Here is a 12,687-nt window from a genome sequence, read left to right as displayed (position 1 = left end):
CAGAATGCCTCATCCTCTGACCACATTGGATCTGTGGCACAACCACAGTGTCCTGGGGCATCCAACATATGGACAGCAGGTATTATCTGTTTTCCAGCTGACAGGGGTTCGGGTCATGAACAGACCACTCAGCAGCTAAAAGGACCACATAGTTTGGCCAAAAATCCTTACAGGCTCTTTTTGTTTTGGTCTTCTCTTCCCACCTGTTTCCATAGTATAATAGACACTCCGGTCAGTTGGGATGCTAATAAAATACTGATGTACACAATGCTGCCTGATTGGTGAGACATCATTTGTTAATCTTGGGTTAGAAATGGTAAGAAAACCTTTCAGCAGTTATTGTAGAGAACGTGAAAGTGGAGGTGAGCTGTAATTCTACTGATTGATTTTGGAGGAAAAATGCAAAAGTTTCACACAGGGAAGACAGGGTCTGTCTTGACTTAATTTTGTTAGACGCCTTGGGTCTCACAGACCATATTTTAAGAATAATTTCCATATTTATGAGTGTGTTCCATTTGTGTGTTTTGTTTTGTCACTCTGCTCTACAGTTGCCTAGCGATGAGGTATAATTTCTGCAGCTCCCAAAATCAGTAGAAAGGTGTTCCCTAATTGTTTTTATTGTCCAGATAAATGACAATATTCCATTGAGGCCTCGTCACCATCCGTCATCTTCTCTATAATTTATATTTGTTATGATTATAGAAAGTAATGGGGGATTTCCCTCTGAAATCCAGATGTTTTAATCCTCTAGAAAAGAGTCTCTTGACAGTCTAATTATTCCCACAAGATGCTCTCTTAACCCTCAAACTCCTGGCAGAACAATTTCCTTTCTTCATCTTGACCTATTTCTTATTCTTTCTGTGAATAATACTGTCTTCCTGTCACAATGAGATGTTTTATGATATTTAAATGATCGTCATGAGAGACATGGGTGGCGACACTACTGATTCATCAATGCTGGGCTGCATCACTGCTCTCCAAATAAAACTTGAATCACAAATTTGAAAAAAAAAAGAAGAAAAAAAAAAAAAAGAACCTCATTTAATTGTCATTTTGCATTTGGTGTTCTGTTTCTCGTCTCCAAAGATTTTGGACAGGGACGTACAGACAACCCACTCTCTTTCAAGAGAACTTCAAATAACTATGGGACTATGAAGATTTGTCATTCATGTCCCTGTACAGAGTGTTATACAAGCTTCTCTGGAAATGGTAAGATGTACTGTAACCCACAAACTGAAATTTTTAACAGGCACTTTCTCAGAAACAGTCATATATGTAAAATCAGCAGTGGAACAAGTAATATGTCCCACATAAGTTATTTTTAGAGTTAAAATCAAGTACAGCTGAGCTGATATATATTTGGTCATTCTCTTTATTAAAATATGAGAAGTACTGTAGCCAGACATCCGTCTTCAAAAGACAAATAATTTAAAAACAGTCAATGGATTACAAAACAGGCTTTTTAACTGCTAGTATTTTTTCTTTTAGCAAAAAAGCATCGAAACATTTTTAATGTTTATATCCCTGAAACAAAGACAACTGCCTATGTTAGCAAAATCTTATTTAGATTATTTTCCATAACTAAACACAAAAATATATATTTCTTCTCATCTATACAGTTTGACATAACTTGTCATTGTCTTGACAGTGAAAGTGAATGTACCAACAGGTTACTTATTTACACATACAACATATAAATGCAATAAAAAAAATGTATTAAAATACTGCTAGATTGTGTTTGAACTTCTTTGCCGTTTTCTGTTCTTGTCAAGTTTTTTTTTTTTTGGTGGTTTCAGTGGCTTTAGAATGTTCTAGACCTTAGTTAAATAACAGCCTAAATCGATTAGAAATGCAGTAAAAGATTTTATGTTTTACTGGTTATGCACTGGTTTTCAAAATGAAAAAGACATTTAAAGAGAAAGCTATGGCTTTGATTTGGCAGTTCTATGGGCATTTTATTTTTTACTTGGTCTCTTGCTTCTAAAAAACGTGAAGATATGTTGCTTTTGAATCCACTCCCATCACATTTCTCGCTGTGCATCTGTAAAGACCAGCATCTCTCAGTGTTGGATTCTGGATAATGAGTGAACCCTGAGGATGGATGTACTTGTTTCCGAACATCCGAGGCTGGGGGCTGACAACCAACCGGGTTCTATCTGGAGTTTCCCATGCCACCTCCGCCCTGGGAATAGCAATAGCTACACAGTTAAGCTGGACGGCAACTCCTCGTCTTGCATAGGTAGTAGCTGCTGGGCCATTCGTGATGCGCGGTGGGTATGCAATGATTATGACTGGGATTGTAAGGAGAGAACTTCCATACTCATTGGACGCTCTGCATGTATACGAGCCTCTATCATAGACAGAGGCCTGCTGGACGGCAAGGGTTCCGTTGGGGAGAACAGCATAGCGACCTGCCCTCTGTGGCCGATTTAACACAACCCCACTTGGCAGGGTCCAGGTTAGTCGGACAGGGTCCCCGTTGGACAAACAGTGAAGCTGAAGACTCTCCCCGTTAATGATGCTCACAGGTGAGTTGTATCTGTTGGTAATTTCAGGCTTCCTGCCTGGCATTAGCGTGACGGTTCTTTCGACCAGCCCGGCAGTGTTACGACCCAAACAGCGGTATGTCCCTGCTTCTGAGAGAGACGGGTTACTAATCACCAAGGTGCCATCTGGCTTGTGGAAGAACTTAGTGAACCGAGCACCGCTTGTCAAAGGGGAGCCGTTAGGGAGGATCCAGGTGACCTGTAGCAGTGAAGAGCCCTCAAAAGAACAATTGAGAGTCATTGCACTGCCCACAGTAAGGGAAACAGACTCCATTTTGGGGCTTCTGAGTCTTGGCTGTTCAACGACATCTACCACATTAAGGTGAACAATTAACCTTGCCTCTCCACCCTCGTTGCGAGCAATACAAGCCAGCTGAGCTGCATCCGTCATTCTTACCGTCCGGATATCCAGGGTCCCGTTCCGATGGACCGTCATCCTGCTGCCGTAGTATGGAGCGGGGAGGACCACGTTTTCAGGCAGAACCCACATAACACGTGGAAGCGGCGTGCCCATGGCTTCACAGTCAATCAACTTCCGCTGATCTTTCACTGCTGTCACCCTGGCTGTGTTGGTTGCACCTCTAAGTCCATTGATAGCAGGAGGAGAGACGAGGATCTCGACCCGGGTGACTTTGCGGTCCTGTCCAGCACTGTTCCGGGCAAGACAAGTGTAATTACCACCATCAAAGCGCTGGGCCTTCTGGATGACTAATGTGCCATCGTTATGGACTTGGTACTTGTCTGAAGCTCCTGGGGGGATGGCCCTGTTGGTGGGACTGAACCACATAATGACTGGTGTTGGTTCACCTTTCGCACTGCACCTTAGAGAGACAGAGTCCCCGTAGAGGACTCTGATGACTTGATGAGAATTGTTTTTGATCACGGGGACGTCCGCGACCACTTTGACGTGCACTTTCATTTCATCTTTGCCGATCTGGTTCTCAGCATAACAGGTGTAGTCACCTTCTTCACGCATCCCAACCTCATTGAAGTACAGAGTGCCATTGTCGAAGACCACATACCTGCGACTACGCCCACTACTGATGCTATCGTGCTTCATAACACTATTAATCATGGTGCCATCTGGTAAGGCCCACTGGATCTTTGGGTTAGGTAGCCCAGAGGCCACGCAGTCTACTTTCAGATCCCCTCCGTACATCACCTTCTGATCAGATGGCAGTTTCTGTTCTATTTTTGGAGGTTTTGTAAGGATGTTGACCTTGAGAGGCATGTAATCGTCTCCCATTTTGTTTCGAGCCATGCAAAGGTAGTGCCCTTCATCCTTTTCTGTGACTGAGTGGACAGACAGTGTTCCATTGGCAAACACCTTTATCCTGGGGTCAAAGCTGGAAATGTAACAAAATTAGATATGAAACTGAGAATTTATATTGGTTCTTGATAAAACAGCAAATTATATGCATATCAAATAAATATTTCATTAACTGCTATGATGGTAAAACATGAATGTGTGTGTATGTACGTGTGTGTGTGTGTGTGTGAGTGTGTGTGTGTCTTTTTATATGAGTTTGGGCGTGGGTATGGGTATGGGTATGGGTATGGGTGTGCATGTGTGTGAGTTTATGTGTGGGTGGTCACAGGAAGTATGTCAGCTTATACCTGTAATGGGCATCCACCAGCTTCTTGGATGGAATTCTCCAGATAATCCTGGGCACTGGATCTCCAGATGCCATACAGTCCAGGTGCAGCTGTCCCCCATAAATCACATCTGTTTTCTGAGGTGATGAGGAGGTAATCCTGGCTCTGGAGGAAGGAGTGACTTTTGGCACAGATAAGCTGATCGCTCTCCAAGACGTCCCAACTGCATTGCTGGCTGTACACTCGTAACGCCCTGCATCTGCTGGTCCCACACCACGCATATACAGGGTCCCGTTGGGGAAGACAAATAAGTTTCGACCATTCACAAATTGAGAGGGTCTCAGCTGCATGCTATCTGGGGTAGTCCAGTATACTGAAGGGGGAGGCGCACCACGGGCAGTGCAGTCTAGATAGGCTGTACTCCCATCAGTCAAGGACACATTCTCTCGCTGAGGCTGCTGTATCACTGGAGGCATAGAGGTGACATGCAGTCGCACAGTGATGGCGTCGGCACCTGCTGCATTGCTAGCAATACATTTGTATATTCCGCGGTCTGTGTTGATAACAGAGTTAATCTGAAGCGTCCCGTTAGCTGAGAGCACTATCCGCTGTTCAGTGGTAGTAGGTGGAAGAGCGCTGGTATGTACCATTGCTCGATCAGGGAGGACCCAGGTAACTCGGGGTAGTGGATACCCTTTAGACTGGCATTCAAGATCAATGGAATCTCCCAGGTAAACAGTGGCATCTCGGTAACGGGGCTGTAGCACTCTGGGGTGTTCAGACACCACAATCAGTGTGACTGCTGCTTTGTCCTCTCCATACTGGTTCTGGACACTACAAAGATATTGGCCACGGTCCACTGGCAGAACCTTTCGGATTATTAGTGTGCCATTGGGGTGGGCCTCAAACCTCTGAATTCTTGTGTTTTGTGCAACACTGGCTCCTGCAAAGAAAAGCAACAAAAAAAACCTATAACACCATTGTTAAACATATGATTAAAATGATTTGGGTCTGGAACAATTTACATAAACTAGGAAATGACAAAATTGTTTAACATAGCTCATGTGCTCATGATGCTACAAATATTTAGAATAAGTGAGCCTAAAATGTTTCTAAATCAATTTGTGTATTACACAATACACATACAAAACCCAATCTTTAAAAAAGAGCTTAACTATCAGAACTGACATAACATTACGATAAAATTATCATGGAGGTGTTTTTTCTTAATAATCTACTAAAATGCTTACATACCTGTTGAGACTTTTGTCCAAGACAGGAAAGGGCTTGGCTCTCCGACAGCCACGCAAGGCAGATGCGCATCAGACTCAGCTTGCACTGTTACAGTGCTGATGTTTGTACTAATGATCCTTGGTCTCCCTCTCAAACTGGGAACTGCCTGATTTTGTTGTGTTCCACCCGATCCATAATGAGGCACAAAAGAACCTCTGCCACCCTGTCCAACCCTCCCAGGAACATTTAGTTTGGGTGGAGATGCTGAAGGAGACTGGGGGGCAGTGGTGGATTGACTTATGGTTGTCTGTCTGACAGGTGAAGTCTTTTTCAATGTGCTTTGCAAATTAGGCTCTGGTGTTAATTTCACACCACTAACTGTATCAGTTTTAGCACCTATTGACTCATTTTTAGAAAGACTTTGAGTGACAGATGACCCGAGTCCATTAGACCCTCTACTGAGATCAACTTTGTCAAGTGAAAAGACATCCTTCATATTTGATGAATAAGACGTTCTGTGGTCTGATGCAATTACTCTTTCACTGTGTCTGTCAGGGATGTGATTTGTAGTGTCAGGGGAGAGAGTTCTATCACCTATTAAAGTGGTATTTGGGAGAGAGGCTGGAAGTTGTGTTTTGGGAGGTGTAATTGGTCTTGTTGTGATTGTCATCATGTTTACCGTTGATGGTAATGTTGTGGCTGTCACAGGTTTGATTGTAGCATGAGGATGAGCATCATCTCTACTTGAAGATGAGAGTTTCACGCTCTCTGACGTTAACCCGGGATTTCTGGGTGAGGCCACATTTCCTGTGAAATGATGGCTCCCAGCTGAGGCAGTGCTGGGCTTTGTTCTGGTAGTTAGGGTAGATCCTTGAGGGCTTTTGGAAGTTATTGCCCTCTCTGTTGTAACCCGAGTGTTCTCAGCTCCCTCATAAACGATTGCCTTCGTTGAACCACTTGGGAATTCTGAGTCATGGGTCTCGGTGATTTCATGCTGAGGGCTTGGAGACGGTGAGGCAGAGACTAATGGAAACTTCCTCACGGTATCTTTGGGCAGCATGCTTTCGGCTTCAGTGAATTTATACTGATTGTGTGCTTTGTCTGGTTCAGCACCTGGTATTGTTTCTGATTGTGTGTAAGAATCCTCTGTGGACTTGTCAGAGTTTTGTGTGGGGCTAAGGTCTCCTCTAGTACTTTCCTTCTGTGTCTCTTTGAAAGCTTTTACTGCAGGAGGACGGATGCTTGTAAACCTCTCCTGCTCCCTCACCTTGGACGGGTCGTTGTGATGAGGAATAAAAACTGAGAGTGTTTCGTTGTGATCTATTATGTCTTCATGTCTTTCAGCAGAACCTAAAAGTGTTCCTTGAGACGCTGGCATTGCTGTGGTGCTTTTGAACATGTTAGGTGGTTTGGCATTTTGCAAAAGGCTCTCTTTTGTTTCAGATACACTCTCTAGACTGAGAGAGGACTGAGGGACAGAGTTACTAGCACTGTCGTATAAAGAGTCTGTGTTCTTTTCATGAGTCATTCTGCCTGCTGACGTTGCTTGGCTGTCAGTTAATGGAACAGTGGCATCCACTCTGGCTCCAGTGTTTTTGGCCTCACTAGGTATTTCTATTCTGGGCTGAGAGGCAGCAGTCGTCTTGGTGACAGTTGAAAAGGTTACCTCAGCAGTTGAGGATGAAGTGGTCAGCGGACTGACACTTGTGGTCTGGGCGGACGGATTGAAGACTTGCGGCCTGGTTCTAATTCTATTAGGTCTTCTCCTTCGGCCGCCAACTCTCCTCTTTGGATTGGATTGGCTCCTAGCACGTGAACGCACAGAGTTAAGTGAGTTAGTATGCATTCCTTTATTTACTGCCACAGTGGGTTTGGTAGTTGGAGCAGCAGTAAGAAGCAGAGGAATAGGTGTTTCAGCATCATTCTCCTCTTGAACAGCGTGCGGATGCAAGTTTTGTGCTACTTGTTTAGTTGGTATGATTTCTGAGTGTGAACCAGTGTCAGTCTGTACTTCTGCGTTTGGATCAATATTAGAGTCAGCTGCGGTGGATACTGAACTGTGGTCAGTTCTTCCCTCATAGGCCTCTCCTTCCTGTTCCGAGTTTTCTGAAGTGCTGTGTTCACCAGTCTCATCATTTTTAGACCTCATTTCAGTTACTTCGCCACCATCAGTAGTGTGGCTTTGGTTTTCCTGCAAATTAATGCCATATGAAGTAGTTCTCCATGCTGTACTGATTTTCTCTTCTTCAGTCTCTGAGTTTGTGACAAAATAATTGGTCGTGTATGGATGAGTTGTAGGTCTTGTGATATGAGGGGTGGCTGTGAACAGGTTTGAGTCTGTGTCTGTTTCTGGAGCAGCAATCTGATATATAACATGTGTTTGGTACTTTGAATCTAAAGATTTTATATCTAGATTGATTTCAGAAGTCTGGACAGGTGTTTGTGACGAAGTGACTGTGTAAAACACTTCTCCCCTTGGTGGCTGTGTTGTAGCTTCATCTTCCGTTGATCCTTCTGTTTTGTCTGCATATCCTGATGGTTTTGTGCTGGCTGTCTCTGACACACCTAATCTGCTAGGACTGGACTGAACTGAGCTTGGTGTAGTAGTTTTTGGACCGGTTCCACCGCGTACTTTGGCCAAGATGTTAGCCCATCTCTCTGGATCAACCTGATTATTTGACATGTTAATCCTTCTCCTTGTCTCCACAGTGTTACCCCTGTCTGCACCAGAGGAACCTATTCTCCTTCTTGGCATAACTGGCCGTCTCCAAGAATTTCTGAAGGGATGTCCTCCTCGTACACCAACGTTAGGGATCCTTCTTCGAGTCGAGGGATCTACTTGCCTTGGTGAGACCTCCTCTCCAGTATCACTATCCCCTGATGACTCTTCATCATTCTCTGTCGATACTTTTATTTTGGTAGAAAACCCCTCAGCGGGCTGAGGACGGCTGGAATATTTCCTCATGGGTAGCCCTCCTGGGGGCCTTGTCAGAGTCACCTTTGTAGCCAGGGAGTCTGCACCATGCTGGTTTGTGGCCACACATTTGTAATATCCAATATCAGAGAGCTGACTCTGGGGAATGCTCAATGTTCCATTTGAGGTCACAAATGCCCTGGAGGAGTTTGACCTGAAGCTTAGAATGCTGTTATTGGGGAGAACCCAGTTCACCTCTGCATCAGGTGATCCAGAGGCCTCACAAGGGAGGGAAACGGGCGCGCCGGCGAATCCAGTCACGGGATCGGTAACTTTATCACTTTCAGGAGGAGGGCTTGAGGACTCCTCCACAGTAAGGCGAAAGGGGAGGACACTGAAATCATTTGTGACTGATGCAATACAGTAGTACACCCCTGAATCTGAGTGATCCACAGCTTTAATATCCAACATTCCTGAGCTGGACACAGACACTCTGTTGTCAGTGCTGCTGTAAGGTGCCGTCACTTTTGAACCACCTGGCAACATCCACTGAATGAAGGGGTCACCGGAGCTCATCACATTGCAGTACATCTGGACGGGGTTTCCCACTACAGCTGTCAGGGCAGTTCTGGTGTCATTTTTAGACTCAATCATAACCCAGTTCCTGATCTGCCCTCGCATAGGCTCGGTTTCCTCTCGTTGTGAGAGATGAATGCTAAGAATCAGCTTCACTCTCTTTCCAGTGGACTGTGGTCTGTTTAACTGCAGGTCCACTGACGACTGCATAATCCAAGCTGGCTGAGCTGCAATGTTGGCTCTTACCCCAGTGTAATACAACGCATCCCTCTCCACATCCTGTCGGTACCTGTAGCTTACGTACGGGTCTTTGCTAAGCATAATCTCCCTCTGCAGATGAGCAGGTACGTCACTGTAGTACGCAATGAGCCTCCACAATCTCTCATAATTGGACCTATCGATAGGACACTCCACATCCACCGACAGAGTGACGTTTGCTACAATCTGATAAGGGTTAACATGATCCCAGCTCATTCTGGCAGACTCCCTGGGTTCATGAAGGTCGCAGTCGAGGTCCACTTTATTTCCATGCTCATCTGTCAGGCCTACTGATATGTTTCCAAATGGCTGTCGGAACTCGTCCAGAGACATAAGCTCGCTCTCCGTGTCCTCTGGCAGTGTAGCCCTGTGAGAAGCACGGATAACGGGGCTCGTGCAGGAGAGGGTCTCAATTTCCAGGAGCTCTTTCTTTCTTAAGTTCTTTGGAGAGAAACATATGGGACACAGCTGGCCTCCAGCATAAGCCCTGTCTTTCTTGCATTTCAGTACACCTAAAGAAAAAGATAAATGGAAGTTGCAGTAAAAAAACACATACATTTTTCTTATCTTTATCTCCATAAAATGGTAGAATTACACCAATTACACAATGTTATATTCATAATGACAATGACAACAAAATGCTCTTATAAAACTTTCATCACTACTGCTACAGTTAACACAACAGTTCAAACGTTCCGCATGAAAAATGGAATAATTGCCTTTTTTTGGTGCATATGAATGTATGAAAGTTGCTAAAGCAATTACTATATATAATGTTTTGCTCCATATACTGCCAATCCATTTGAAGACATCTCAAGAGTTCAGTCTGAAACTGAACTATTACTTTCCACAAAGTAAAGTAATAGTAATGTATGGAGATTAATTTGAATTATACAGACCTGGCGAGTTTGTGTTCCATTCTCTGAACCATTTCATTCTGCAGTCACAAGTCCAAGGATTTCCATGCAGGAAAAGGTTCTCCAGATGAGGCATGCCTGCCAGCATCTTTTTGGGCAGCGTTGTCAGTCCATTCTCAGACAAATACAAGTGCTTTAAAGTGGACACAGGGAAGTAGCCAAACACAGAGAGGGTGGAAAAGGTGGAAGGATGGAGCTGCTGAAGGCGATTGCCCTCTAGTTGGACCAGACGCAGGGACGTCAGGCCTTGGAAAGCATCTGGGTGGATAAACTCAATCCTGTTGTGGTCCAGGTGCAGACGGGCCAGACTCCAAAGACCCTGAAGGGTGTGTCTGCTGATGACTTTCAGTTTATTGTAGCTCATTTTCAGCATCTAAGGAAAAAAGTGGGGAACATTGAGGAGCATAACAAATATCATGCATTTAGTGACTGTTCCATCATATGGGCAAGTTCAGTATATTAATTCAATACTGTGAGTGTCTAAAGACTGAAAATATAAGATGACAGAACCAAAACATTTATGTTAAAATCAAATCTAAGAACCAAAAACTAAAAGATACTTGTGTTACCTGAAGGGAGATAAGATCGCTGAACACCCCATTTGGAAGACTGTGGATATCATTCCCGTGCATCATAAGGAGCTCCAGTTTTTGTAAACCAGTCAGAGAAGTAACTGTTATCCTGTTTATAGTGTTAAATCTGAGGGAGAGAGAGAGGGAGAGAGAGAAAGAGAGAGAGATGCAATATTTTCAAAATAATTTTACCAAAATACCAGTCTTCACAGAAAATCTATCATTTTAAAAGGGGACATCTTGGACATGATTTGCAAACATCCTTAAGTGCAATGCTGTGGTGGAGGTTTGACAGTCATATTTAGTGGTTGATCAGACTCCAACATGTTTATGTATGCATGTTTATGTAAGTATGTATGTTTCTGTCTTAATTCAAAGAACGGCTATTCTTCACCTCGTGTGCGCTCTTGGCTGTCCCTCCCCATAATTACGTTGAGTATTAATTAAATGCATTCTTTCCATGTTAAGTAGATTCTCGTTGCCCATGGATCACAAACCACGTGCTTGTCAACTGCCTTAGAAATGAATTAAACTCACCCCAAGTTCATGCGCTCCACTTGTCGAGGTATACCAGGCGGTACGGTCAGTAACGAGCGGAAGGTGCAGTGCACTTCTGTGGGCTGATGGCAGGCGCATGGTCTCGGGCAGGACCTGCCGGCCTTCGGGAGCGTCACCAGCACAAACAAGAAAAAAATCCAAGCCGTGGGACAGCCCATCTTTCAGCAACGCAGCTGCTGCAGCCTCTCTCTGCCGCCAGACAAGGAGGTTATTCCGTGATATTGAACTTTAGAGTGGAACAAATCACATTTTTTAAAATCCTGGGTACCGTGGTAATCTCCAGGACAGAAATCGATAGCAACATCAGTTCTCCCAAATATTCAAACTTTTTTTCCAGCAGCGGTCAGAAATCAAATATGCTAGTTATAATTTACTTTGAGCTCGACAGACATCAAAATTATGCCGAAATCATTGAAAGGAAAATAGTTAATGTAGCGCAACTGCTTAGAATTAAGTTGCACACAGTTCATGATACACATATTATTCTCATCATCGCATTTATTTACACGTAAACTATTGTTGGTGCTGCTTCACTTTTGTTTTTATTTGCTAATTGTGCAGGATCATTTCGTAGTTAGACGACTTACCTTACAGTTTTTCCTCAGCGAGTCTTTGTACTATCACAGTGCAACATGTTTATTATTCGCACAACTCCTCATAAACGCATTGCAAAAGCATTTACACAAACATTCAAATATGCGATAATGTTTTACAACTGGTCCACGAAGTGACACAAAATAGCTGTCATTAAATATTTCCAGCAGTCAGGAAATCTTGTTATTCCGGCCTCAGTGAAAGACTGAATCCTGAGAAAAAAATGTTCAAATTGAGAGTAGCTGCAACCACGTTTAATAATTAGATTAAAAATAATAATAATAATAATAAGTTATGCATAAGAGTAAACGTCCTCAGGCAAGATAGTTGTGGTCTTCTTAGTCCCCAGACTAGTGCGCGGCACCGAGGTTTTCATCAGAAATTTGAGAGTGGAACTTTCTGCTGGCGACGCGTGTGGATACGTCCGCTTGGGGCTGGGGAGGAGTGACGGGCCATACGCTCCTGACACGCTTACTTCTGCAGTGCACGCACTCGAGGGGGAGTAGCATCCTTTCAACGCGCAGCCTTGAATAGAATAACAGAATCGCATGTACACACTTACTTAAAGATTGTGTTTGATGTAACTGATAAACTTAAGCCCTCTTGTGAGATATACTCTGTAAAACTGACAAAAAATATTAAGTAAGGGTGAACCTTGATGATCATCGAAGATAGAATTTATAACGTATATCGATAAGTAGGCTATACTTATGCTAATTTATTTTAAAAAATTCTCTTTTCACTACGCGAAAATATAAAATGAGGGAGAATAGCATTCATTTTCTGAAACGGTTCTTCCTGTTCACATGCAGTTTCAGCTATACTCCCTCTCTTATGGTAGTCTTCTATATTTGGCTGGCCCCATATTAAAAGGTGCAGTTTAAGTAAAGGTTGTACAGGGTTCAAAGCCTTGTCATTTACCT

General features: G+C 43.7%; 1 protein-coding gene across 1 annotated transcript; it reads right to left on the bottom strand.

The window, feature by feature from the left end:
* Window positions 1-1,980: 1,980 nt before the first annotated feature.
* Window positions 1,981-11,328, bottom strand: mxra5a (matrix-remodelling associated 5a). Its single transcript, XM_030778955.1, has 8 exons — window positions 11,150-11,328; window positions 10,610-10,739; window positions 10,023-10,413; window positions 8,134-9,635; window positions 8,008-8,076; window positions 5,397-5,541; window positions 4,164-5,085; window positions 1,981-3,892 (listed from the first exon to the last, which is right to left on the bottom strand). Exons 1-8 carry the CDS (start codon window positions 11,326-11,328, stop codon window positions 1,981-1,983), a joined length of 5,250 nt encoding a protein of 1,749 aa, XP_030634815.1.
* Window positions 11,329-12,687: the final 1,359 nt, after the last annotated feature.

Source organism: Chanos chanos, chromosome 7, assembly GCF_902362185.1.
Source record: "Chanos chanos chromosome 7, fChaCha1.1, whole genome shotgun sequence".
Taxonomy (NCBI): domain Eukaryota; kingdom Metazoa; phylum Chordata; class Actinopteri; order Gonorynchiformes; family Chanidae; genus Chanos; species Chanos chanos.
The sequence above is the reverse complement of the archived record's forward strand: the minus strand, read 5'-3'. Positions and strand labels throughout refer to the sequence as shown.

Excerpts from the sequence above, each read along its gene's own strand:
- mxra5a (XM_030778955.1), bottom strand. The coding sequence starts at position 11,328 with ATGGGCTGTCCCACGGCTTGGATTTTTTTCTTGTTTGTGCTGGTGACG. Across the intron at positions 9,636-10,022 it reads ATGGAACACAAACTCGCCAG|GTGTACTGAAATGCAAGAAA; the intron begins GTCTGTATAATT and ends CTTTTTCTTTAG. Across the intron at positions 5,542-8,007 it reads GGGCTAACATCTTGGCCAAA|GCAGTTCCCAGTTTGAGAGG; the intron begins GTACGCGGTGGA and ends CAACAAAATCAG.